Here is a 26,363-nt window from a genome sequence, read left to right on the forward strand (position 1 = left end):
CCAACACCAATAATATTCCATCACAAATTTCACATGGATATCAAGTATTTTCAAGATTTGACCTTGACTTAATATATCAACACCAATAATATTCCATCACACATTTCACATGGATCTCAAGCATTTTCAAGATCTGACCATGTTGTAACATCCCAACACGAATATATATCATACGAATCTCAATCTGTTATATTCCAAGACCAATATATCATATAAATCTCATGCATGTTCAAGATCTGACCCTGTTGTAACATAACAACACAATTGAAAGTCACCGGTCATAGTCCAACATTTTTATTTTAAATCAGATTTGATTTGCATTACATGATTAAAAGGCTTATACTTGCAACAATGAAGAGACAAATTATCAAGTGTTACGAAGAAGTAATATTTTAATTACTCAAAAAAGAAATATACAACGCTGTTACTTCCCCTTATTTATGATTTCCCATCTATAGATGACACCAACTGGAAATGGCGTACATTTTTCCCTACAAGACGAAGTATATGCTTCTTGTTGTCGATAAATAAGCACTATAAACTATGGATAGGGAATCTTTAGATGAAACTAATGAAATCTAATTTATTGTTCATCTTTATATAGGCATGCGTGCACGACGCACTAGATTGTGTCACTTTCAAAACTGTTCCATTGCTTCAATTTATTTTGAAAATTCCCATTAATACTAGTAAAACGAAATCAATGCTGGCTTCCCTATGTCGGCAGACTTTATATCAAATAAAGAAAAACAAATCGGCACATTTAAAGAATCCAAATAAAATCAAACTTGACTTCTTTTTGTTGGCGGACTTCATAAGAAAAAATCGGCATACTTGAAAGATAGCAAAGTCAGTTTCTGGTGTTGGTTTGCTTTGTAATATGATAATCTATGCAGTTGATATCCTGTCGGTAAGTTTAAACAGTGAGTTTATTGCTCCCTGCCAGTTGCGTTTATCACCAGGGCTTGTATTTGTTTGCCATATTTAGTCATAATTGATGTTTGCTGTGCAAATAATATACACAACAATAACTTGCTTTAATAACATGTTTGAAAAGATAATCATTTGTACCCAGAGTTAATGTATTCTAAAATAATGATTTGTATTAGCGAGATACCGTCTTAGAGTTAATCTGGATACAATACATTTCGGGTCAGTGTGCATCTTGCAATTTGTCATGCATGAAAGGCAGGTGCCTTCAAGCAATCGGGTGATCTTTTCGTCTCATTTCCGATTTTGTTATTTGACATAAACGATACACACTACACTAAGGATGCATGCATAAGCCGGCATCCGCTACATATAAGGAGTTCGTGGATATCTATTGTTTAAAAATAATTTTCGCATGATGAAAAAAGAAGGAATATAGGATACCAATGCAACGTTAATTTCTTTCCTTTTATTTTCCATTAATTGTATCAGTTTCTTTTGTACCGTGCAGGGGTGGGAACAAATTAAACACAAAATTATTTTCTTTCCAATTTGTACGGAATATTGGAGCAACTATGATTGACGATATTGACTAGTAATGACAAGCTTTCAATTTACACGCGCTCACACTAAGACAACTTGAAAATAAAAACAAACAATAAAATTAACTGGTAAGAACTTCATATTGCAGCAACTAAATACTGACAAAATGCTCAGCATTATTCTCTCACTCTCATGTGTAATCTAGTATGCATTGTATGCAGCTGTGTTACAACGTGAAACCTAAAATTAAGTATATTTGTTATAATATCTCATGTACACTACCCTTAGCAATATGTGTGCGTATTATGTAGAATATTACCTGTTAAGTAGTATTGTTTCATATATCATGCTTGATAATTTGACCGGAAGACTTAAATTGAGAATGTCGTTGTGCAGATGCATATATTTTTAGCATAAAAAATGTATATAAATATTTTAATTAGAACGAGCACGATATGTAGTTTGTGTTTTCTCTCATAAATATGAACGTATGATTATTTTCTTTGAAACAATATCAAGATAGTTTGTTTAAATTTAGTTTTTATTTCCCCCTAAAACCTATTTTGCATAGTATACACTTGTTGTTTTGAAGAAAAGGAACGTACAAGCAATTGTCAAGTTGGGCCAAATGGTCTTTCGAGTTGGGCCAAATTGTCTTTGGGCCAAATTCACTATAATCTGGCATAAATGATAAAATTTCCCCACCCCTCCCCTATTCGATCCCACAGACTAAATCCACTTTTTTCTTTTAGACATCGTCTTTCGGAAAAGGAAAGAACCCTTTATCCCATCAGTACTCTTTTGATTGCATGGTTATGCATGCGTATGCAACACAGTGCACCATATTTGCTGTACAAAAGTATGATCGTACAATATGGCGCAGACATTTGGGTGTGGAAATTAAACCCTTGAATGGCTAGGTTGAACAGAAGGGATACATATGCGTCATTTCAAAAAGCTGAGTTTTAAGTCTAATTAAACAATTTTTTGGTGTGCATACATAACAAATGCGTTTTGTTTATAACTATAATAATATCACACGTTTGTACAATATAGATAGCCAGTGACCTTAAACATATAAAACTCAAACATTTTCTTGATCTTAACCTGATATAACATAATATTCCTATAGCAATATAAGTCTTATGAATCCAAGGCATTTTCCAAATCAGGCCCTGGAATAACATCTACATGAAAGAAAAAAATCATCAACTATTTTGCAATATTTATGGAAAATGATGGCTTACCTGATTTAATGTCTCTATATAAATACAAGATAACTAACAAGCTTCATTACTCAGGTATGTTTGGCCCTGTTTAATGTCGCTGTACATACACAAGAGGAGTACCAATACATCTTTAGTGAGGAATATTTGGGTAGACACAAGCATTAAACTCATTCTTTTCTTTGTAAAGAACACAAATAAACCATGACCTCCAAGCAAACCTAACACCTTTATTTTATTTTGCAATTGTATTTTGATTGTTTTTTTCTAAATCTTGCTGTACATGTTATATAATACTGTATTGCGCCTAGAGGTTCTAAAGATTTGGTGCTGTGCTAAGTTCACATTATTATTTATATTATTATTAATGTCACCGAAGCTGTAGTAAAGCTTAGGGATTATGATAGCGTACCTGCATACTGTACTGTCCATTGCCCAGTGTCTAGAGAGATTTTGCAGCAATGTTTATACACATCGATTCCTTCTGTGCTTTTCCTCTCAGATATATCGACTTGCTGCCCTATAAGGCGCTTTGTTAATGTTGTCTTTCCAACTCCAAATGGACCTACCACCATGACTCTAATGTTATATACCTTTTCCTTTCCATCCTGAAGAGCCTTTTTGTACAACTTTAGTGACTCAGTATCCATACGAAGAATCTCCACAGGAATTGTAGAGTCTGAAAATAGAACATATCAACAACATATGGAAACGACTTTTAAAATCAGCATTAATTAAAATCAGTCCTATTCTTAATAGACACATGCAGGTTTATCTGATGGCAACAATTTCAAAATTAAAAATCAAAGGTTCAAACTGTATACAAAATATATTATATCATTCTTTGTCTGCGTAAATGATATTTTATTTTTTTTAAAAATAAAGTAGTATTTAATTTCCTGCATTATTTATTTTACCTTTTCACCACATTAAAAACCCTTGTCCGGACTAGATGCACCATTCTCCTGTATAAGAAAGTTCATAGGCCCATGCTCCATTTTCCTGAACAAGACAATTCAGAGCCCCATGCACTATTCTCCTGTTCAAGAACATTCAAAGACCCATGAACCATCCTACTTTACAAGGAAGTTCATAGGCCCATGCACAATATCACCTCATTTTTCTACCACCCTCAGTATAGACTGACCTCGGAGCTGGATTGGTAATAAGCAACGCATGCCCATAAACGGAACTAAAGTGTCCCATCAACTCAAACCCATTACTAGAAATAAAGGTGCCTTATTTTAATATTTGTTAAGGGAAGAGTAAAAGGCAAAGACACAAAATATGTCCTAAACACTGTGACTCGAATAACAAAAATATATACTGCAGCAAGGTCACAACCAACTTGAAGGGGTAAGTTTGAGTGATGTCTTGAATAGCGTGTCAACACATGATGGGTTATACTTTAATGTGAAACAGTTGATAGGCCTGATGACATCCTGTATACGAACTTAATGTACTTGATGCACTTACATGACTACTTCAGTGATTTTTTCAGTCACTAATTTTACATCAGCACATGATGGTTGTTGTTGTTGAAGGGTTCAATGCCATTTTTCAGCACAAGATGGGCTACATGTGGCGGCCAGCATAAATGGTGGAGGAAGAACCCAGAAAAAACGCAGAAAGAACTACCGATCCACAAGACACTACTGGGTTTTATCATACTGTGATATTGTTTGAAATGCAAGATAGCATTACGCACATGATTGGTCACATCATACTGTGATAATAGTTGAAATGCATGACAGCATTCTACACATTATGGGTTATATAACACTGTGATAGTGGTTGAAATGCAGGACACATCACCAAATTAGGGGTAATATCACACTGTGATAATCGTTGAAATGTAGAACAGCATTCTACACATGATTTGTTGTATCATACTGTGATAATGGCTGAAATGAATGACATCATTCTACATATGATGAATTATGTCATACTGAGATAATGTTTGAAATGCAGGACAGCATTCTACACATGATGTGTTGTATCATACTGTGATAATGGTTGAAATGCATGACAGCATTCTATACATGATGGGTTGTATCGTACTGTACTAATGGTTGAAATGCATGACAGCATTCTACACATGATGTGTGATATCATACTGTGACAATGGTTGAAATGCATGACAGCATTCTACATATGATGGGTTGTATCGTACTGTGATAATGGTTGAAATTCATGACAGCATTCTACACATGATGGGTTATATCATAATGTGATAATGGTTATATCATACTGTGGTAATGGTTTAAATGCATGACAGCATTGTACACATGGTGGGTGATATCATACTGTGATAATGGTTGAAATGAATGACAACATTCAACACATGATAAGTTAATCACACCACAACATTCAATTCTACAACACATATTTTGAACTGATCCAAACCACACTCACACTGGAACAAAGGTCAGTACATTTATCTGCCTCTACCGCCCTCCTCCTAGTAGACAAAACAAGCTGACCGAATCTCTTTTTGGAGCTGTTTCCGAACCTCCTGGAGCATGGAAATTATATAGGTGGCAACCTGATTATTCCTGGAGATTGAACTTTCATTTTGACTGTCCTGGAAACCCATACACATCAAAACTCCTAGATTACATTCATGTTTTTAACCTCTAACAGTCAGTTAGCCAACCCACCCATAAACATGGACACATTTTAAACTGGATTCTTCATAGACCGGATGATATTATTAAACGGTCCTCCCTGGTATCCAACGACATTGCTTCAGATCACCTCTGCATTATATGCCATCTTGACATATCAGTCCCTAACCCTCCACCTTTATTTGCTACTAAGAGAAACCTCCGCATGACAACTTGCTTTCCGTATACTACCTGCATTCATTGCTTGACAAACATGCCCCAACAACCAAGCGCAGATTTCAATTCACAAGTGTTCTCCATGGTATAGCAGTGTTAGGGACCAGCTTCGCACTGCTGAAGGAAACCGAGCTCTTCGAGAATACTAACAGGATAATGTCAAGAAACAATTTCACATCACTTCCAACTACCTTCTCTCCAGTCGACCTCCCGGATCTGTTTGCAAATTTCCTCCGTGCCAAAGTACAAACCATTAGAAATGAGTTTGACAACACAATTTCAGTCGATTCATCATCACCATACAGTTGCGATACAGAATTTTAGCTGCAACCGTTAGCATTTGAACATGTTTCTATTGAATAAGTATGTACAATCGTGATGAAGAGTTCACCAAAGTCATGTGAACATGATCCAATGCCAGCATCACTGCAGTCTGAGTGCTTAGATCCAGTATAGCCTACACTAACTGATGTCATTAATACCTCTCTCTCATCCGGGGAATTCCGATCATTTTCCAAACTGCCATTGCAAAGCCTCTGCTGAAGAGATCAACACCCGACCATAAAGATCTCCCATTCATATAAACAATCTTAGAAAAATGTGTTCTATCCCAATTTGTATCTTATCTGAATTCCAACAATCTTTGTACAATATGCATATCGTGACCTACCTGTGGGTTGTATCTAAAAATAACATGGTAGGGATGTATGATGTACAAGAGAATGACATCACACCAAATTGTGGGTTGTATCTAAAAAATAACATGGTAGAGATGTATGATATACAAGAGAGTAACATCACACCAAATTGATGGCTGTATCTTAAAATAGCATGGTAGGGATGTATGATGTACAAGTCATTGACATCACATCAAATTGTGGGTTGTATCTTGAAAGGACATGGTAGAGATGTATGATGTGGGTTGTATCTTACAATGACATGTTATCACTGGAGCAAAGGTCAGTCCATTTCTTCTGCCTATACCGACCTCCTCCTAGTAGAAAAAAACAAGCTCGCTGACTATATATTTTTGGAGCAGTTTTGTAATCTCCTGGACAATGGAAATTCGATAGGTGACAACCTGATTATTCGTGGAGACTTCAACTTTCACTTTGACTGTCCCGGAAATTCAAATACATCAAAACCAAACTAATGCACGACATCCAACCTAACCTAACATCTTGCTTACCTCCTACCGTAGAACAACTTAATAACTGTCTGCGTTCATTACTTGACAAACATGCCCCAGCTACCAAGTGCAGAGTATCAATTTAAAAGTATTCACCATGGTATAGCAGTGTTAGGGACCAGCTTCGCACTGCTAACATAGACCGTCGTAAAGCTAAGAGGCTCTGGCTTTGCACCAGACTCACTATTCATAAGCAAATCCATGAAGTCGCTAACAAGAATGTCACAAATATAGTCCATGCAGCGAAATAAGCCCACTACACTACTAAGATCATGGAAAGTTCCAGCTGCAATGAGGTCTTCGAAATTACTAACAAGCTAATGTGAAGGAACAAATTAACACCACGTCCAACTACCTTCTCTCCAGTCGACCCTCCGGACATGTTTGCAAATTTCTTCCATGACAAAGTACAAACCATTTGAGATAAGCTTGACACCACAATTTCAACTGACTCGACGTCACCATACTGTTGGGATACAGAATTTGAGAGGCAACCATTATCAGCATTTGAACCTGTCTCTATAGATTTCGTACGTACAATCGTGATAAAGAGTGCACCAAAGTCATGTGAACTTAATCCAATTCCAACATCACTGCTGCTTGAGTGCTTAGATCCAGTATTGCCTTCACTAACTGATGTTATTAATACCTCTCTCTCATCCGGGGAATTCCCATCATTTTTCAAAACTGCCATTGTAAAACTTCTGCTGAAGGAACCAACACTAGACCATAACGATTTAAAGAAGTACCGCCAAGTTTCTAATCTGCCATTCATATAAAAAATCTTAGAAAGGTTTGTTCTATCCCAACTTGTATGTCATCTAAATTCAAACAGTCTTTTTAGCAATGTACACTCTGCATATCGCCCTTGCCACAGTACTGAAACTACTCTTCTAAAAGTAGTTAATGACATTCTCTCTGCGTTGGATAGCGGAAAGATTAAAGTACTCGCCTTCCTTGATTTGTCTGCAGCATTTGACACATTAGACCATGATATATTACTTCACCGTCTCCAGTATTTTTTTGACAATAATGACACAGCCTTACTGTGGTTCAAGTCCTACTTAGTCAACAGGACACAAATTGTATCTGCAAATGGAATACATTCCAGCCCAGTTGATCTATGTTGTGGTGTTCCACGGGGGTCTGTTATTGGACCTGTTCTCTTCATTCTGTACACTCATTCGCTCTCAAGTGTCATAGATCATCATCCAGTATCTAACCAACTGTACGCTGATGACACCCAACTATACAACTCTAGCCACCCAACTGAAGCTGATGCTACCATCCATGGTACAAAGAGTTGCATTTCTGATGTGAAATCATGGATGACATGTAACAAGCTGCAGATGACTAATGATGCCATTCTGATCACAACACAAAGACTTTCTCATTCACATCCTTTATTTCAATCAATAAATATCAGCAACGCCAACATTAAATTCACACAATTAGTACGAAATCTAGGTGTTACTCTGGACAGTACTCTCATATTGCACAAACCTGTAATGAGCATATGCAAGACTGCATATCTTGAGCTGAGACGCATCAGCTCAATTCGCAAATATCTTTCAGTTGATGCCACTAAAACATTTGTGTGTTCATTAGGACTTTCAAGACTGGACTATTGTAACTCAATTATGTCTGGTTCATCTCAATATCTACTCCAGAAACTTAAAAAAGTTCAAAACACAGCTGCTCGGATCATACTTAGAATACCACGATCAGAGCACACCTATCAGCTATTATGTACCCTACACTGGCTATCCATTCGATTCAGAATCAAACACAAAATTTGTTCTCTGTGCTACGTTTCAATGTCGGACTCTAGTACATCATACCTATCTGACCTCACCCATGTGTACACACCAGCAAGATACTTACGCTCCGCTTCTGACAATCGAATACTCACTATTCCCACTATGAAAACAAAGTCACATGGACAGCGTTCTTTTGCATACCAGGACCCAGCAACTTGGAATGAATTGCACACTGAACATAGACACAAAGACACAGTGATCACATTCAAGAGGGTTCTCAAAACTCACTTATTTCGACTGTAAGAACAAAGTTAAAGACCAAATAATGTTTCCTACCTGAAATATTCTTTTGTAATGTTTTTCTAATTTCATGGTGTTTGTTTCTGTAATAATATTATTATATGTTTTTTATCATAAAGGTGTTGTCTAATATTGTAAAGCACTTAAAGCTTCTAAAGATTAGGCGCTATACAAGGTCATCATTATTATTATCATTAGGATGCAGCACAGAAAGTTTTATATACCAAAACAAAAAGCGGAATCTGGTATCCATGGATCCTAGAGAAGAATACTTGATAACATTAAGTAAATGATCCGTAACAGTAAGCGCTTTAGTCCACTAGGCAACTCGGGGCCCCACAGTATATCATAGGAATGTACCTAATATAAACAAACCTGTACAATTCATTGCAGCCTAAATACATTGAGTCATGTATATGATCTTGTAATAAGTTGTGTAGTTACCATTGCCTTGTTTGTCATCTTCAGATTCCTCAGGGACCAGTAAAGATGAGGGCATTTCTGTAGCTACACTTGACTGCGCTTGATCTACCTAAACAAATGGAAGAAATACTTGGTAAACGAAGGCAAAACTTAATGTATAAAATAACAATGATCTGAGATAAGATACTAGAGTCGGCATCAACATTTCAATTCTGCTCATATAACTGGCTTCAGGCACAGGAATTTATGAGGAAACACAAATATCATTATTGTACTATAATTGAGAAAATCATTCCATGGCATTTCCCTCTGCATATCTCAAGACTGGATTAAATTACACCGGCTCATTTGCACAAAAAATACATAGTCCTGTAATTGCAAATTATTGTTAAAGATTTTTTAAAGTTTGGTTTGTGATTTAGTGTCATGTCATAAAAGAGTAGTCAGGTTAGTTTTATGTGTTTGCTTTATCGAAGACACATTTTTAAAATGGAGTATCAAATGATGTAAATTGTTCTGGTTTGGTGGTCTCTTGGAAATAAACTTGTGGAAGGTAAACTTGTGGAAGGTAAATAAAAACATCTAGTCGGTTCTAGATGAATAGAATAATAACAGACCTTTATTCATGTGCATAGTGAGCAATACGCTTGTGAAAGTATCCCTTTATTTGTGTGTACAGTAAATGTGATTTTCCAATAATTCATATAGAAAAGTACAACAACAACTTCATGGACAAGATCTGGCACATGTCACCAAAGGTTGTCATTACAGACGTTGTCTTCAGTTATTGTATGAATTTCGTTGATTTCAAATCACAGGATTTGTAATCAACTAGCAAGGTCACCAATGGCAAGGTCGTTTTGGATTGGCTGACTGATTGGACTGCTTCGTTTACCACAATATTTGCAGATGCGTGCTATCTATCTAATCATTCTGATTACAAAATTACCAAAATGTATGTCTTTCGACCTGTAAATAACTCTTCAACCTCAATGCTGCTTGTATGCGGTGTCGATAACACTTGTTGACTTCCAAGTGACGTAGGCATGTGTATAATACACTGCTTGAATATTTAGTGCCTCGTAGAAGTGTACCCCATTATCGGTATGTTAACTAAACGTTGATTGGTTAACAGGTTACACATCTTTGATCATCATAACGAATGAGAGGGCTGTTTACTCAATATTTTGATAAAAGTCTGAAATGTCGTACGCTAAATGTACACACACTGGAAGAGGCTTTTCCACACTTTAAGTATGTAGTCCATATAAAGAAAGATGGATTCAGGTTGAGATGTGAGCGAATTTGTAGAGTTTAATGGTAGCGATATAAAAGAATTAAATGGATCAATCTTAGAAAGTGGATCAGTTATTGATGTTAGTACAGTTTCAACACCAGCTGCAAGCAATTTTAAATCAGACGCAGATGATGCCATAGGACCAATTACATAATGGAGTAATGACATAGACACTTGATTCTGGGAAAACTAATGTGTTATATGGTGAGTGTCTACATTAGTTTCACCAGATTTAAGTGCATGTAAGTAATGACATCGCTATATTCGAGATCAATGATTTTCATTATGATGTTGTGTGAATTGATTGGAGTGATGACGTCGCCTTGTTAGAAATTGACGATTTTTAATCTGACGTTGATTCTGGCCAACTAAGTAATGAGAATCATTTTTCTGAAGTTTTTTCCTTCCCGTGAATGCAGCAGATATCCAACAACCCCATTGCTTGGATTGCATCAATATATTATGGGACATCAGGAATACCAGACATCATGACCAGAGAAAGGTTTGACAAAAGTAGGCAGATATAATTCGTGCTAATGACAGAAGAGTCAACAGAGCTGGAGACCAGCCAGAACATGAATAAATTTGGCACATAAAGCCTTTCTATCACACAGTCCTGGAGAATAACTGAAAGAGTATGTCCCTTCAACAAAATCAGTCAATTAATGAAGGTATGGTTGCGTATAAAGGAAGAATATCATTTAAATCATACCTGCTGGAGAAGCCCACAATATTTGGATTAAAATTCTGGGAAAGAACACATTCCAAAACCAGCGATGTCCACAAATTATATGTACATGTTGGTAACCCTAATGGTCCATAGAGAGGGAAGACCTTACAAGAAAAAGAAAAATAGCCACCATATATATATATATATATATATATATATATATATATATATATATATATATATATATATATGTATGTATGTGTGTGTGTGTATGTGTGTGTGTGTGTGTGGACAACTTGTTTTCAAGTCTTCTGTTGTTTTAAGATTTACTTCAGGAAGGGCTCATCTGCTTGGTATAGTCTCAGCAAACGAAAAAGGACTGCCAAAACCTTAAACAAAAACTGGTTTGAAAAGCCAGGGGGACATGAAAATTAAGCAAAACTGAAGATGGTCTGATCTGCCTTGAAAGACAAGAAAACTGTCCATATATTGTTTAATAGCATGGATCCCACATTGCACCACTCTCCACTACTGTTGTGTATTTATAGTGCATTTCTTTCATATTTTATAAGGGATTTATTTTGTGGGATATTCAATTTGTAATGTTTGTTATTTGTTCGTCATCAGTAGATGTTATATGTAATTGTTTTTGCACTTTACCTTGTCCAAAGTCAAGTTCATCGTATACATGAAAACTATCTTTAAATGTTTCTATTAGTGTAGGTTAAATATTAAGATCATCATCAATCAAGGTAAACACGTTTATTTGGGTCTGGGTTTGGTACATTGGTATTTCCCCATGAAGACCCTGTTGGACCTGATGTTTACCACATTCTTTATTATAACATATTTTAGTACTAGATTTTATCTATTTATAACTTAGACTTTTGCATGCAAAGAATCATTCCAATTCAGCTCAGAATGTCAGGCTAAATTAGCATATAAAAATAAACACTAAAGGAAACATAAATAAAATTGTAAAAAATTAAATAATGAAAACACATGCATTAACACTGTGCAACGCATACATATTTTTTTAAGTAAAAGTATATATATGGGAAAGCATAAGATTAGATTTGATTTGGACAACTCCATCCCCTACAAGAACAAAGGAGAAAAGAATGTAGAACAAATTCAATACCACAAACACACATCATGGGGTCAAAATTAACAAAACTTGACAGACCTTTGGGCAAAAGTCACTTATTGATTTAAAAGGGAAAAATACAAGGATTCCAGACAAACGGGATCATCCGTGAAGGAAAATGAGTATTAATCTAGAAATCTCTGCCGGATTAGGAAATATAACAAAAAATAAGGAAACTAACATAAAAGAAAGAAAACTCTTGATTCAAAATTATGTTTTCCAAATTATTTTTATTTTTGTAGATAAAATACCCAATCATCAAATAATGGACAGGGATAAACGGGCATTAGTTTTAGAAAACATCAGGGGGCATCCCTAAAGTTTATGTGCTGGGATGGGGATGTGTGGTGTCCAGAGATAAGAAGCTTACAGAGCTAAACTCTGAAAAGGAAATTTCATCTACAAAATGTCATAATAATTAAATTTTGGAAACTCCTAATTTCACATTACTAAAGTAGAAGAGCTCTTCATGTGAATTTCGAATTGAGGTATTTACTGTTTATCTTAAGTATTAAATTATCTCAGATTATTAACTGTTTACAAATAGGCCAAATTGTTGTATTAAATGGGAATTCATGAAACTTTATAAACTGTAGAGATATACCTGATAAGTTATTATACATAACATCTAACAGTACTCAATATTATTATTATTATTATTATTATTATTATTATTATTATTATTATCTACCACTCCAGTAGCCTAGTGGTTAGAGCATCCACCTTAGTTGCAAGAGGTCGTGGGTTTGAACACTGACCAAGTCATAACAAAGACTAATATAAAGACGGTACTAACAGCTGCGTTGATAGGTGCTCAGCAAAAAGAGGTTAGTGTTAGGATTGTTCGGTCTGGTGTCAGGATAATGTGACTGGTAGGGACGTTATGCTACATGTCTACGGCATGATGTCTCAGTGATAGACATTATTATAAACTGTCACACTGCAGACATCAAAGTGATATGACTGCAAAATTGTTAAAGCTGCATTAAAAATCCAAATCTCACACACATTGTTAGTATTATTATTATTATTAGTAGTAGTAGTAGTAGTAGTATTAATTATTTACTTATTTATTATTATTATTATTATCATTATTATTATTATTATTATTATTATTATTATTATTATTATTATGGTATGTATGTTTAGTTTAATTGCTTGTCTGTTAGTTTTAATTTTTTTAATTGAATTACATGTTATTGTAATTTAACATTGTTTACTGGACTTAACCTTGTCCAAAATTGAGATCTGTTCTGTTTGACCTTATTGGCTTTGTTTTTAATTTGTTTTATTTCATTTAGGAAAACAACTAATAATAGCTTCGTGATATTCTATGTGTGTGAGCTCATTGACCAAGTTATTATTCACATAAACAAGAAGGCATAAGCATGTTGATCAGGGCAAGGATTTGCAGATCCCCATGCAAATTTAATAGGCTATTGTGTTGTAAGTCAACAAAGATCAATCTAGAAAGTTACTTTCCATTAGGTAATGTTTGATTGTAGAGAAAGCTAATCTGACCTGAGGTCAAGCAGAGAACTTATTATCTTGTGACTGAGAATTTTACTAGTTGTGCTTTAACATCTACCCCATCAGAACTGACAAATCCAAGCTGGGAGAGAAGCAATGCTTTGCACCCTCAGAAACATCTGCAACAAGATCTTGCAAATAGGAGTATGGCGAATCATGGACAATAACAACTGACTTAGAGGAAAGAACACAGGCCATAGAGATGAGATGTTTCCGAAAGACCCTTTGCATCACATACAAAGACTGTGTCTCCAACGAAGAAATATGGGAAATGATCAACAAGCCATTGGGCCTCACGAAGAGCTGATCATATTGCAAACACTTAAACTGCAGTGGTGTGGCCATGTTTCACGATCATCAGGACCTGCCAAGACAATCATGAAGAGAGGCAAGCAAAGAAAGAAGTGGGAAGATAACATTCGAAAGTGGACAGGCCTGACTTTGAGTTAATCACTGAGAAAGACGGACATTTGAGAGGAATGGGGAAAGCTGGTTCCTCGGTCTTGTGCGATGCCCCAACAGTCTACAAGACTAAAGGACTGGTGATGGTGATGATGCTGTAACATCTAGCACTGTAAGTTATGTTATGTTGTGAACAGTGAGGGCTGAATTTATTTTCTTCAAATTATTGAATTAAAGTGATTATTTTCGCTGGAAATATAAAAGTGACCTGTTACAATTTTGGGATAAAGACATTCACTGGAATTTATGTTGAATTCAAACTTGGAATAATATTTATGTGATTCAACTAGAGACTGTTGACACATTACTTTGATGACTATAAGAGACATCATCACCTTCCAATTTGATCTCACTGGGACTTGAACTCAGTTTCATTCAGGACTTTTATTGCTAGGAGTTGTGTTTTTAATTCTTGGATTATTCTTGGATATAATTTGCAATATCGTAAGTTTCTTTCTTCTCATTTTTCACGTTGAATTCTAGGGAAATAAATTATTTGTTAAATATTACAAAGCTTGTTGTTTTCACTCTTTGCTGTTACTTACTTTAGAAGCATAGACTCGTATCAAAAAATTGGGTGGTCGTCCTTGGGATAATAATTTTGTTAAAATGTTTCAGAAAACTTTGTTTTTGAAATATAAATTCCATTAAGTTTTGGGATTTTTTTAAATCCCAAATATTATTTCACATTTTAGAAATCTTTATCAGTAAGCTTTTTACAATGTCATCAAAAGTGGAGATCTTTATTTCAAATCCTAGCAGTTAGACTGTTTGCATAAAAGATGTATTGCTTCAACTTGGCAGAAAATGTTTTCTTTCTGAGGCAAATGTTTCTTTAACGTAGCAGGAAATATAATATATCTTGGTTCAATATTTGGTGGAAAAGAAAGTTTTGGATACAAGTGCTTTGGTTTCAATCAGTAAGAGCAGCAGAGGGGGCGACCCCACCTCAATAATTCCGATAAAACAACTCTATATGGCTTACCTTAACGGGGGTAGGTTCAATTTTGAAAAATAAAGCTTTGAAAAAGGAAAACTCCATTGGAATGGCCAGGGCAAAAACGTCTATAGAGGAGATGTCGCACCCTCGTTGCTGCTATCCAAAACATTTATCAAGACTTATATCATATCTTGATCGGGGGTCATGTAAGTTTATTGTTATAAATCCATGCGGTGTTGACTGAGCCTGACTAAATTAATTTCTAAACTTAATTATGTATATATATATCCAAGTCTAATGAATATTTCGTAACGTATGTGTATCAACTCCGTTAAACACAGCAAGAATATCACAGTTATATCTGATCACTTTTGGTATTTGAGTATACCGCTGAGTAACATACATCAAATCTGTGTTTTTATGTCTTCCACGCGAGAATATCTGAGCTGGATTTGATTGTTTGTCCAGCATCACATCGTCATATACAACTAAATTATTAATAAAACCATCGAGGTCATCTACTGATGGTGCTTCACTGATATCAGTAATACATTAAATAACGTCTTCGTTTAACAAATTTGCATTTTCATTAAAATCCTTAAGTACTTCGTAGCATCTCTGATCATCACCTGACGGAGCAACTAAATATAACTTATCCCATTTCAACCATCTCACCATTAATGTAAGTAGCAACTGTGTTCCAGACGGACCTATTATGATCATTCGGACAGATATTGGTAGCGCTGCATGATGCTTGACTGGCTCTTGCTTTCGTGTCGCTGAGAAATCAATTGCATCCATGCTGTAGAAATGCTATAAATGATATTGGTTTATATCGTGTAAAATGCAAGGCGCGTACCCCTACAAGTGGACTAACAACTATTACAACAAAACATAACAAATCAGCAGTTACAGATAGGTGTGAATGATGTGATACAAAGAAATTAAAGTTCATTTCCGCTGACAAACCAACGGGCAAAACAAAAAGGAGAGGTGATATTGCCGCGCAGTTAACAAAGTTACCAGGAACACCATGGGCTAAGTATCCAAGAGAAAAGCATCTTTAAGGATATAATTAGTGTGGTTCTGGTACCAGGCTTGATATCCGACTTGATAATCAAGATCAGCCAAGGCCTGGTGAGTATACAGTAAATGCTATTGATAAAGCGTGTCACGCTCATGATGTAGCTTATAAAAGTATAGATCTTCATCAGCGACTTATCGCAGACGTAAAATTAATGTCTGCGTTAAATTACATAAAATATAAATCTGTCAAAGAATCGTTTGCTAATTAGTTCGTGAGATGAGCGATCTAGGGTAAACTATCCTTAGGAGCTGGTAATTAAGGACCATATAGCTCATAATGAGTCTACTGGTATAAAACCACATGTATATGTCATATTTCACTTAAAAGAAGTAACGAGAAGATTGTAAAGATTCCACCAAGACAGCCAATGTTGGATATCCTTCCTAGTTAGTATCACGTGACGTGTTGGAATGTTCTCTCTGCCTGATGAATCTTGCTGTTCTAGCTTGCTGCGACAGCAGCAGATTTGTGGATGTTCTTGGAATAAATATTAAAAAGAATGTGTCATTTATTGTTTTTCACGTACATGGCTTTTATTTAATATTATTTATATTTTGTACAACTTCATTGGGAAAGGGGCTTCTGTTGCTATCACATGAAAATAGGACCTCTGATGTCATGGATTATAGGCTGCTAGACTCTATTGACAAACAAAGAAAACTAGAACGTACTATGTCAAATTTTGTCAACACCAGTTTTCTTTGTAATTTTGGAGAAGATGAAATAACTTCCAATTGATTTTTAACACTTAGCAAGAATGTAAGGCCATTTAATTTTGTCAGGCTAATTAGTAAGCAGCTACTCCAATGTGGTTTATGTGAATTCCAAGTTTCCGATGGGCAATGCATTCTGACCCATACCCAAAAACATATTAAAAATAATCTTTGGTGTAGTGGGAAAGATCAGAGGAAACTATGACTAGTTGAATTAACATTTTGTTTAGAAGATGTACCAACAAGATTTAGATGGCGGCCGCCAAACTGGCTACACGTTCATCGAATGCAATTTTGATCGTAGACCAAACTGACATTGCAAGTGTTTTCGTGAAAATCCCATGCTAATATACTCATTCGAATTTCAAGATGGCAATAGTGGTGGCAAGATTGGATATTCAAGTGGCAATGTTTTCATTTAAAATCAACCAGTGGTTTTTTTCCGAACATTGGTTATAATTGATTATCAGTTGGTTGAGCAAACCAAAAAGATAGTCGACTGAGACGCTCCGTAATCGATTGTGTGTGAAGGGAGACAACTTCTTTTAAGTTGTATGCAAAGCTCAAAGGCTAGTAAAACTCCCAGCCAGTAAAGTTGATCTGAATTATTGTTTCCCTTTATAACTACAGATATAAAACCATCGGATATTCAATAGATGCAAAATTTCATAATTAGAAACGTAATGTCATGATTACATGATCAAGCTGTTAAATTACTGAGTTAATAAATGTAAGCACATTCTGATGATTTGTTTCAGTTTAAATGTAGAATCCTTTGTAGTATTTGTAAACAATGACAAAGAAGAAAACCATGTCCTTCTATACTCTAACTTTAGACATATCACATTTGGATGAAAAGATTTGGGGGATTGCTACGGTATTTCAGTTGCATATGACGATCAGCCGTAAAAATATGCGTTCATTTAACAAAGGTGTAGAACATAAATAACACAAACTAGAAAAAATGTAATATTATCATCAGGTTCAAGTATAAATGTCATTGAAATAGATTGCTCCTGTACATGTATTAACGTCTTGAACTCTTTATCAAAGGTATCACTGTATAACAAACAAAAATTAAAATTTGCTCGTAGTAACCAATTATAATCGATTACAAGCTGGTTAAGTGGAACCGATTATCGATTTTGAAGTTCTTTCCAATTCCTATCACTAAGATCAACTATATCGTGGCATGAACGTGTCAGTACATTTTCATGGCAATTTTCTGTGAAGTTTAGGAATAGATTCAGATGATGGAAAATGGGCCATCCCACAAAATCTTCTGGTCTATAAATATAGCAGTAGACTGCTATACAAAAATTCATGCCAACACATTGACCAAATGAAATTCAAACAAGGTCATTACTTTCCAGCTCGAACTTCATGTCTTCATTTACAACCTGTGTTATTTTTAGCAAATGTTCCCTGACTTTCAAATGTTAAGGGAAATTACCTCTCCCCCTAACTTTTCAGTTCTACTGTAGAATAGACCCTGATTTAAAAGTAAAAATGCTTGAATAGTAGTAAAGGTGTATCATCAAATCATATCGCACTTCAGAAGTTCTGTATTGTGATAGAGTTATACTGGAAGTGGGCTACCAGTACAATGTGGTAAATTATATGAAATGCATATATGAAGCACTTACATTTCCCTGTCCTATCTGTATGGCTGTCTCCTCAATGACAGAATGTCTTCTTTCATCGATCACTAGAATATCTGAAGCTTGATGACTTCCTGCAGCAAAAAGAAATTTGTCCCAGCTAATTAGCAATACAGAAAAACATCGAATTTGAGAGAGGTATTTAGTAACATCTGTACAAACGATAGTTTACAGTAAAATATGTCTGGGAACAATTCAGTTTTCATAAGACAGCACGGGCTCTACTGGCCAAAAGTATTGAAAGATACTCCAGATACAACTGTACTTTCTTGTTCAACTTGCTAAGTACTGAAAGCATCTCAGAATGACGGTGGGGACTGGGGTGGGGTGGGGTGTCTTGCAATACCTGGAATGTCTTGCTCGACAAGATGTAAGGTTACTGGGTTCAGCCCCGATTACATGTAATAAAAACCAAATTGACAGCAGTCAGACTTAACCTACAATATTTCATATAATTATGTTTGGTTTATTTCATAAAATTATTCCTCACATTTTCAAACTTAAGTCAGTAAGAAATAAATAGAGAAAGTGACTGGTGGATATTCTTTGCTTTCTTCCTATTCCCTTGCAACTTTCTTTACCACCTCACTGGAAAATTAATGATGCTTCTCTGTTGTTGATTTTTTTTTTTTTTGGGGGGGGGGGGAGAGTACAAAAATTACACTTGTAGCTAGGTTGATAAAGTTTTTTAAAAAATATTATCCCTTTATACCCCGTTTCAGACTTAATTTTAAAAAAGAAAGAAAAACCTTATATAAAAACTGTACATAAATTACTAATGTTGTGCATCAATTTCAATGTTCTAATCTGGACTCAATCCAATTAATTCACAGAAATCAGCTTAATGAAAATCAGATTTGATTTTACAATATATCATTTCGGTTTGTTTTATTGACATAAATTTATTTCCAATATTTTCAAACATTTTTTTGGTTGCTACCCCACTGTAAAACTACGATAATTCTAAAAGTGGGGGAAACAAAATATTGTCATCTAGCTTGACAAAAAGTGTTGTTCTTTTAAAAAAAATAAACAATCCGTGTGTTTTGCATCATAAAGCTTAATTGCCTCAGAAACAAATATTCTATTATTTTTTGGTAAATTAGAACCTTAAAATTTCCTTATGTAATGTGGCAATTGTACAGTATCAACTATTATTTCACAATTTCCGATGCACATATAAACAGATTATTTTATAGAAAAATGTAACAAGATGAAAACGTTTTAAAATTATGGATGATTTCCCTATTTATCCACCTAAAGATTTAAGTCAATAAAAACGGGGAGGCGCGGGGGGGGGGGGGGCAGAAAAAACATCATAGTCTTAGAAACAAATGTACAGAACTTACACATTTAATTCATTAATTTCCAATGTATAACCTGCCTAACACTATAGCACAGCACAGACTTTTCCTTACTAATACAGCCTAAAACTTACGAGGGCGAGTCCATGTTGTACCACACAAGTGAGATATTGTTCGCCGTCTTAGACAAATAGTTTTTATTTTTGTAACTTTGAGAATTTTATTCTGTTAGAACACAAGGATACAAGTATACTTTTTTAGTTTTGCTCAATTCTTCTTACACATGGTGTTCGAAATATTAAAACTAAGCATTCAAAATATTGGCAGTTTTTCTTGCAAACGGAAACCCGGAAAGGAGCAACTTTCTGATTGTTGGCAACATCTTCCGTCGGTTTTAAAATATTTTTTTTTACTGACGGTTATTTTGTGATATAAATTTCCAATTAGAAAATGTTATAAATATAAATTATAAATGAAGAAAAATTAATTTATTTGTAAAACTAGCAAATATTTGTACACATGGTTAAACGTGTAGATATGGTTAAACAAAATATATACATAATTTTTGGTAAATGATTATATAACCGTGTCAAGAAATACGGTATACAGAACAAATGAAGACATCCAACGGCCATCTTTGTAATCTATACTTAAACAGATTGAATGGCACGCGCGAGGAATGAACGCGACACTTGTTGGATAAACTTGGTACAAAATGTCATCGTCCTTTTCAGTCATTGATAAATGTATGTATATAAAAAGTATATTAGTTTTATATACGCATAGATGAAAATATCACAAATAAATAGTATACATAATGTTGACTACTTAACGATATAAATGTGAACATAATATACATTTTATGACAACAAAATACTGTTTTATTTATACGTAACTTCATATCAACATGACATGTATGCGTGACGAAACTGTCATGTTGACATTTTGTTTTCTAAATTGAAAATGACATCTTTGAGAATTGTCAATAAATAAAGTTTGTAATTTAAAAATAATAAAAGTTTGTTATGTCAGTAAAATATAAGAAATATGAATTACTTGTAAGCACGGGTTGGAATACAGTAATGTCAATACTCCCCCAGGATGTTACATACAAACGTCCATTGTCCCAGAATATGGCACGGGGATACCGTGGAATTCCCTGTGTGAAAATGGCGAGAAGTTGACATGAATCTGTAAGTCGATGAATACAGTCATCAAGGAATCCATTGCATACGAAAATATCCCCGTCTTCATTTATAACGATTGATGTCGGCCACTGTAGACGTTGATGTTTGTATTTATATTTACATTGACTAGGATTCAAAATGTCGAATCCATAGACACCAGTATCAGGGAATTTAAGACCAGCATGACACAAGATATAAATAATGTTGTCTTTTGTTGTCACTCTACTCCATTCGTCCCCTTTACAAATATAATGAATCTTGTCAGCATGTCCGTCGAGAAGTGACACAATGCACCAGTACATTGTGCCCTGTTTAGCACCAGTGATAACAAGACTGTCCTTGTATCTGACAACGCCATGATATCTATTAAATACTCCCCGTATCCGTAAACTCCTGGTCCTTTTAATAACACGTGACACGTCTGCAGATTCAATGGACATCATTTCTAACAGACCGTCGCCATGAAGAACACAAATTGTCATGGCGTCCATCAGACACATGTCTCGTGGTATAGGCTCCAGCGTGTCTGACGTGGCCAGGAATTTTCCATCATGGAAACGATGGATCTGGACTTTATCCGCATCGATGTCTAGCAAGACTATCTTGTCTTGGCAGACGACAATAGAGATGTAGTGGGGGGACTCGTCGGCTGTGGAAATAAAGTGAGATAAACATTAATGCACATCTACACAAAAATATTAAAAATATATAATTTTATTAAAACATGAAATGACTTGTACATTTATAGTGCGTAAGTATTAATACATTAATAATAATTTCACTACTTATATATTAAATATTTATTCCTGTTAAATCTATGATAAACATTCCACTGTTCTAAATTTAACTGTAAAACAGTTCAATGGTCGTTGTGGTATATTTACTAAATTTGCATTTGTATATTTATATTAAAATAATAAAAAAACTAGCATTTGTACTTGACATAAACATTGGAATAATGCATAATATAAATGTTTACACACATTTACACAAAAGATACTATATATGTATAATTTAAATACTAAATAACTGACCATTACAATCGTCGTAATGGCGTCATCGTTTTATTATTATTACAAGAGAGATTTACAGCAGACATCACACAGACCCAGTAATCACACTATTATAGTTCTGTACAGCATTTTAGTAAACTGAAGATACCAACAATAGTGTGTTAACAGGTTCTGAGTGGAAATTGCTATTGTCCCTCATTTTCTATCATGTTACGTACCTGTATTCGTACGTATGTATTAATCTTATACTCCTCCAAAAACGGACAACACAAATTAAGACACGGAGCCCATCCTTACATTAAATAAATCAGTCTCTGTGTCATTGCTTGAAAGCTATTGAGTAAAGGTCTTCATTCCACTACCACGTAATAACTGTGCGCAAAACAGGGACATACACCAAAATGAGGGGGGAAATACAATTTAAAAATAGCAACCGTTACGGTATTTTAGTCAAAACAATGAAATAAACGGATAGACTACTAGTTTTGCAAATATAATAATGGCTGTCAAATTTAACGAGTGTAACTATAAATAAAGCATGATCGCACACTAAATTAAACACAGTCAACTTAACTTCCATTTGTTAATAAAACCATAAGAAAATTAGAAACACTTCATTAATTTACAACTATAATAGTATCACTTAAAAATTTCAATCTTGTTTCAAATTCCATTAAAAGCCGAAAACATATAGAAAATAAGAAGAATTTAACCTGATGAATGCCATTTGTTTCATTCTTTGAAAAGTTGTTTAACCACATTATTCGCGTTGGCCATGCAAACGGGACATCGCAGAAGGAAGACAGGTGAACGAAATTCACTAAATAATAATAATAATAATAATAATAATAATAAATGATTCATCTAATATTTTCCTGTCATACTCAACATTTAGTCGTTACCCTATATGTATGTACTACCCTGAGTATTTCATTGAAGATCCGTGTTAATAAACGTCTTCATTCATTTACTTGTCTGCTGTATTTTCTTACATTGGGCTGCCTGCCTTGGATTATGACAACTGCACCGACAAGAACGATGGCGGAAATATACACCATGGAGAAACGTACTAATCCGCGAAGCCTGATGTACTAAAGTTTACATGAAACGGAAACATGCAACATGGAGAAACGTATTTATTTACAAATGCGGGAAGCCCGATGTACTAAAATTGACATGACGCAGGGGTCAAAACAGCGGTAGCGATTTATTATGACAAAGTTCGAGTATCCAGGTCTGAAGGAGCTCGCGTCTTCAACTGTATCACACAAACTCCGCCTACTAAATCACTCTCTGGGAAAAAATGACAATGTCAGACATACATAACGGAAAACATATTATACACAAGTTTATGTTTCAAAGATTGCATTTGTTGGTATATTATTTTACTTTATAATATAAAACAAAAAATACATCGACAACTTTGAACCAAATGGTTATCGTTGTTGATGTTGTTATGTGAAAACGTCTGGTAAACATTTGCAGCAATCAAAATAATAATTTGTAAAGATATTTAAACATAGGCACTGTCAATATGCATGGGGTTATCACTTTTTTTGTATAGTAGTTCTGATGTCAATTTATCATCTTTTTCAAGAGAAATATTTATCAAGCCTTAAGATCCAAGCTCCAGACATATAATTATCGACATGTGTCGAATTTTATTTCCTTAAAGGATGTTGCACCATTTGATCATGTTCAAGAATATTAAAGACTCAGTTATGTCAAATGTCGTGCTTGTAATTTTCCTGTGATTTTTCACGAAGAAGACTTTTCGCGATAAAAGTGGCTATCTTTGGGAAGAAAGCAACGGCATTTTAACTTTAAAAGCGTGTATCCTGGCCCTATCTATCTATCTATCTATCTATCTATCTATCTATCTATATATATATATATATATATATATATATATATATATATATATATATATATATATATATATATATATATATATATATATATATAGCTATCTATGACGTGTTCAGTATATTCACGAAAAAATGACTGGTCTTCCGTGAAAAATACACTTTTTTTACGTATCTTCACCGAAACTTTCTGAGAGGCTAAAAGCAGAGACTGTAAATTTGAGAGAGAGAGAGAGCATGATTTAGGTGCTCCCTCGCATTGCAAAATATAATTTCCTAGTAAAATGTTCTCCTTAAACGTACATATTATATTCATTTTTACACGACCTCTTTGAGAAATACCGTACGCATTCACATATGTAATTAACACACACACACACACACACACACATATATACATACATGCACACACACACATATATATATATATATATATATATATATATATATATATATATATATATATATATATATATATATATATATATATATATATATATATATATGTGTGTGTGTGTGTGTGTGTGTGTGTGTGTGTCTGTGTGTATATGTGTGTGTGTATTATACATGCCGTTTATAAAATTATGCTTGTATATTAAACAATATTTTATTTGAACATAATTATCCAATTGAGAAGATAACATACTCATCTCATTAAAGTCCAAATTTTAACAATAATTCCATATAACTATAAACACTGTCATTAACAAACTTTATACTGACATTGTTCCATATACAATAATTCCATATAACTATAAACACTGTCATTAACAAACTTTATACTGGCATTGTTCCATATACAACAATTCCGTATGACTACAAACATTGTCATTAACAAACTGTATACTGGCATTGTTCCATATACAATAATTCCATATAACTACAAACATTGTCATTAACAAACTTTATACTGGCATTGTTCCATATTCAATAATTCCATATAACTACAAACACTGTCATTAACGAACTTTATACTGGCATTGTTCCATCTATGTAAGCCTTATAAGGGAGCACGCTATTGTTACAGCAAATTATAATTTGTTTTGTTATACATGGAAAGTTTGGCAATATATTGCAGATTACATATTACAAAACTTTGACTTAAACAAATTAAATTGCAAATTAAAATAAAAATGTCCAAATTTAGACAAAAGGATCTTCTAGACACTTGAAATAGCAAAGGAAATTTACAGCGAAGCGAACACGTTTTGTCATTGTTGCTGTCATCTGAAATGAATGTGTAATGTCCAATCCCATAACTCAGAAACTATAGATAATGATAAAAGCTGATTCGATTGAGTCTACGACGTACTATTACCGCGTCATGCCTATTATTGCATCATGCCTACCACCGCGTCCCATAACTCAGAATCTACAGGTAATGATGGATACGATTGACGTCCTATTACTGCGTCATGCCTACCACCGCGTCCCATAACTCAGAAACTACAGGTGGTAATGAATAATATTGACCCTACGACGTCCTAATACAGCGTCATGCCTATCACTGTGGTGTTTGAGCGTATACTACAACCGCTGTCATATTGCATCACATATTGTCAATATATTAGGTGGTAAAATAGATCAACAGAAGTGGGAGCTACGGTTTCAGGCAGAGCAACCCGTGATAAATAAGCACATGCACACGTCATATGTTTACAGTTGTTGAAACATATATGGCTTTACACTGCAGTATATTCAGGAATACGCTGTCAAACAGGTATAGCACTGTACCGTATCCCCTCGACAAAGATTAACTGACTCGGATTCTTTCCTTATGCATGCGAAATCTTACCGATGTATTTATAAAATTACGGTGTCCTTTAAGTGATATATACTTTATAAAGGAAGTACTACATCGAAATAATGACATATCTTGTTTAATGGAGTTATGTATATGTATGAAGCAATACAATATCGTTATTTCACAAATAACGCGTCAGTAAATTGAAATATTACTTCGTTATGTCATCATTTGGAAGCCATTGCTTCTTTTAATAAATATGATCTTATTAATTGTAAAGAATGCATGGGTGCTCAAGAATTGTGCACAGCCGTCAATAGAGTTTCCTCCTTTTGTGAAAGGTCAATCTATTGCCTGATAGATTCAACGCTTATAATTGCTAATTGCGCTGCAGTTGATATTTTACTTTTGTCTGTTACTTGTCAGTAAGTTTCATTTTTTTTCTTTTTTGAAGCAGGAATATTAACTGAGTAATCTTTTATAACACAAATATGGCCCGATAAATTATCATTTCATTCAAAACAACATC

General features: G+C 34.5%; 1 protein-coding gene across 1 annotated transcript in view; it reads right to left on the reverse strand.

Annotated features, from left to right (window-relative positions):
• The window catches only part of LOC149772535 (uncharacterized), a 132,801-nt gene that overhangs the window by 99,746 nt on the left and 6,692 nt on the right, over positions 1-26,363 (reverse strand). Inside the window, exons 2-5 of the mRNA XM_089947643.1 lie at positions 21,082-21,861; positions 18,707-18,795; positions 9,194-9,323; positions 3,112-3,378 (exon numbers count right to left, since the gene is read on the reverse strand). Of these exons, the coding sequence (XP_089803769.1) occupies positions 3,112-3,378; positions 9,194-9,323; positions 18,707-18,795; positions 21,082-21,861 (1,266 nt within the window). The remainder of the gene's footprint in view (positions 1-3,111; positions 3,379-9,193; positions 9,324-18,706; positions 18,796-21,081; positions 21,862-26,363) is intronic.

The sequence above is a fragment of the Sinohyriopsis cumingii genome, unplaced genomic scaffold, assembly GCF_028554795.1.
Source record: "Sinohyriopsis cumingii isolate HCF-2022 unplaced genomic scaffold, ASM2855479v2 utg001397l, whole genome shotgun sequence".
Lineage (NCBI taxonomy): Eukaryota > Metazoa > Mollusca > Bivalvia > Unionida > Unionidae > Sinohyriopsis > Sinohyriopsis cumingii.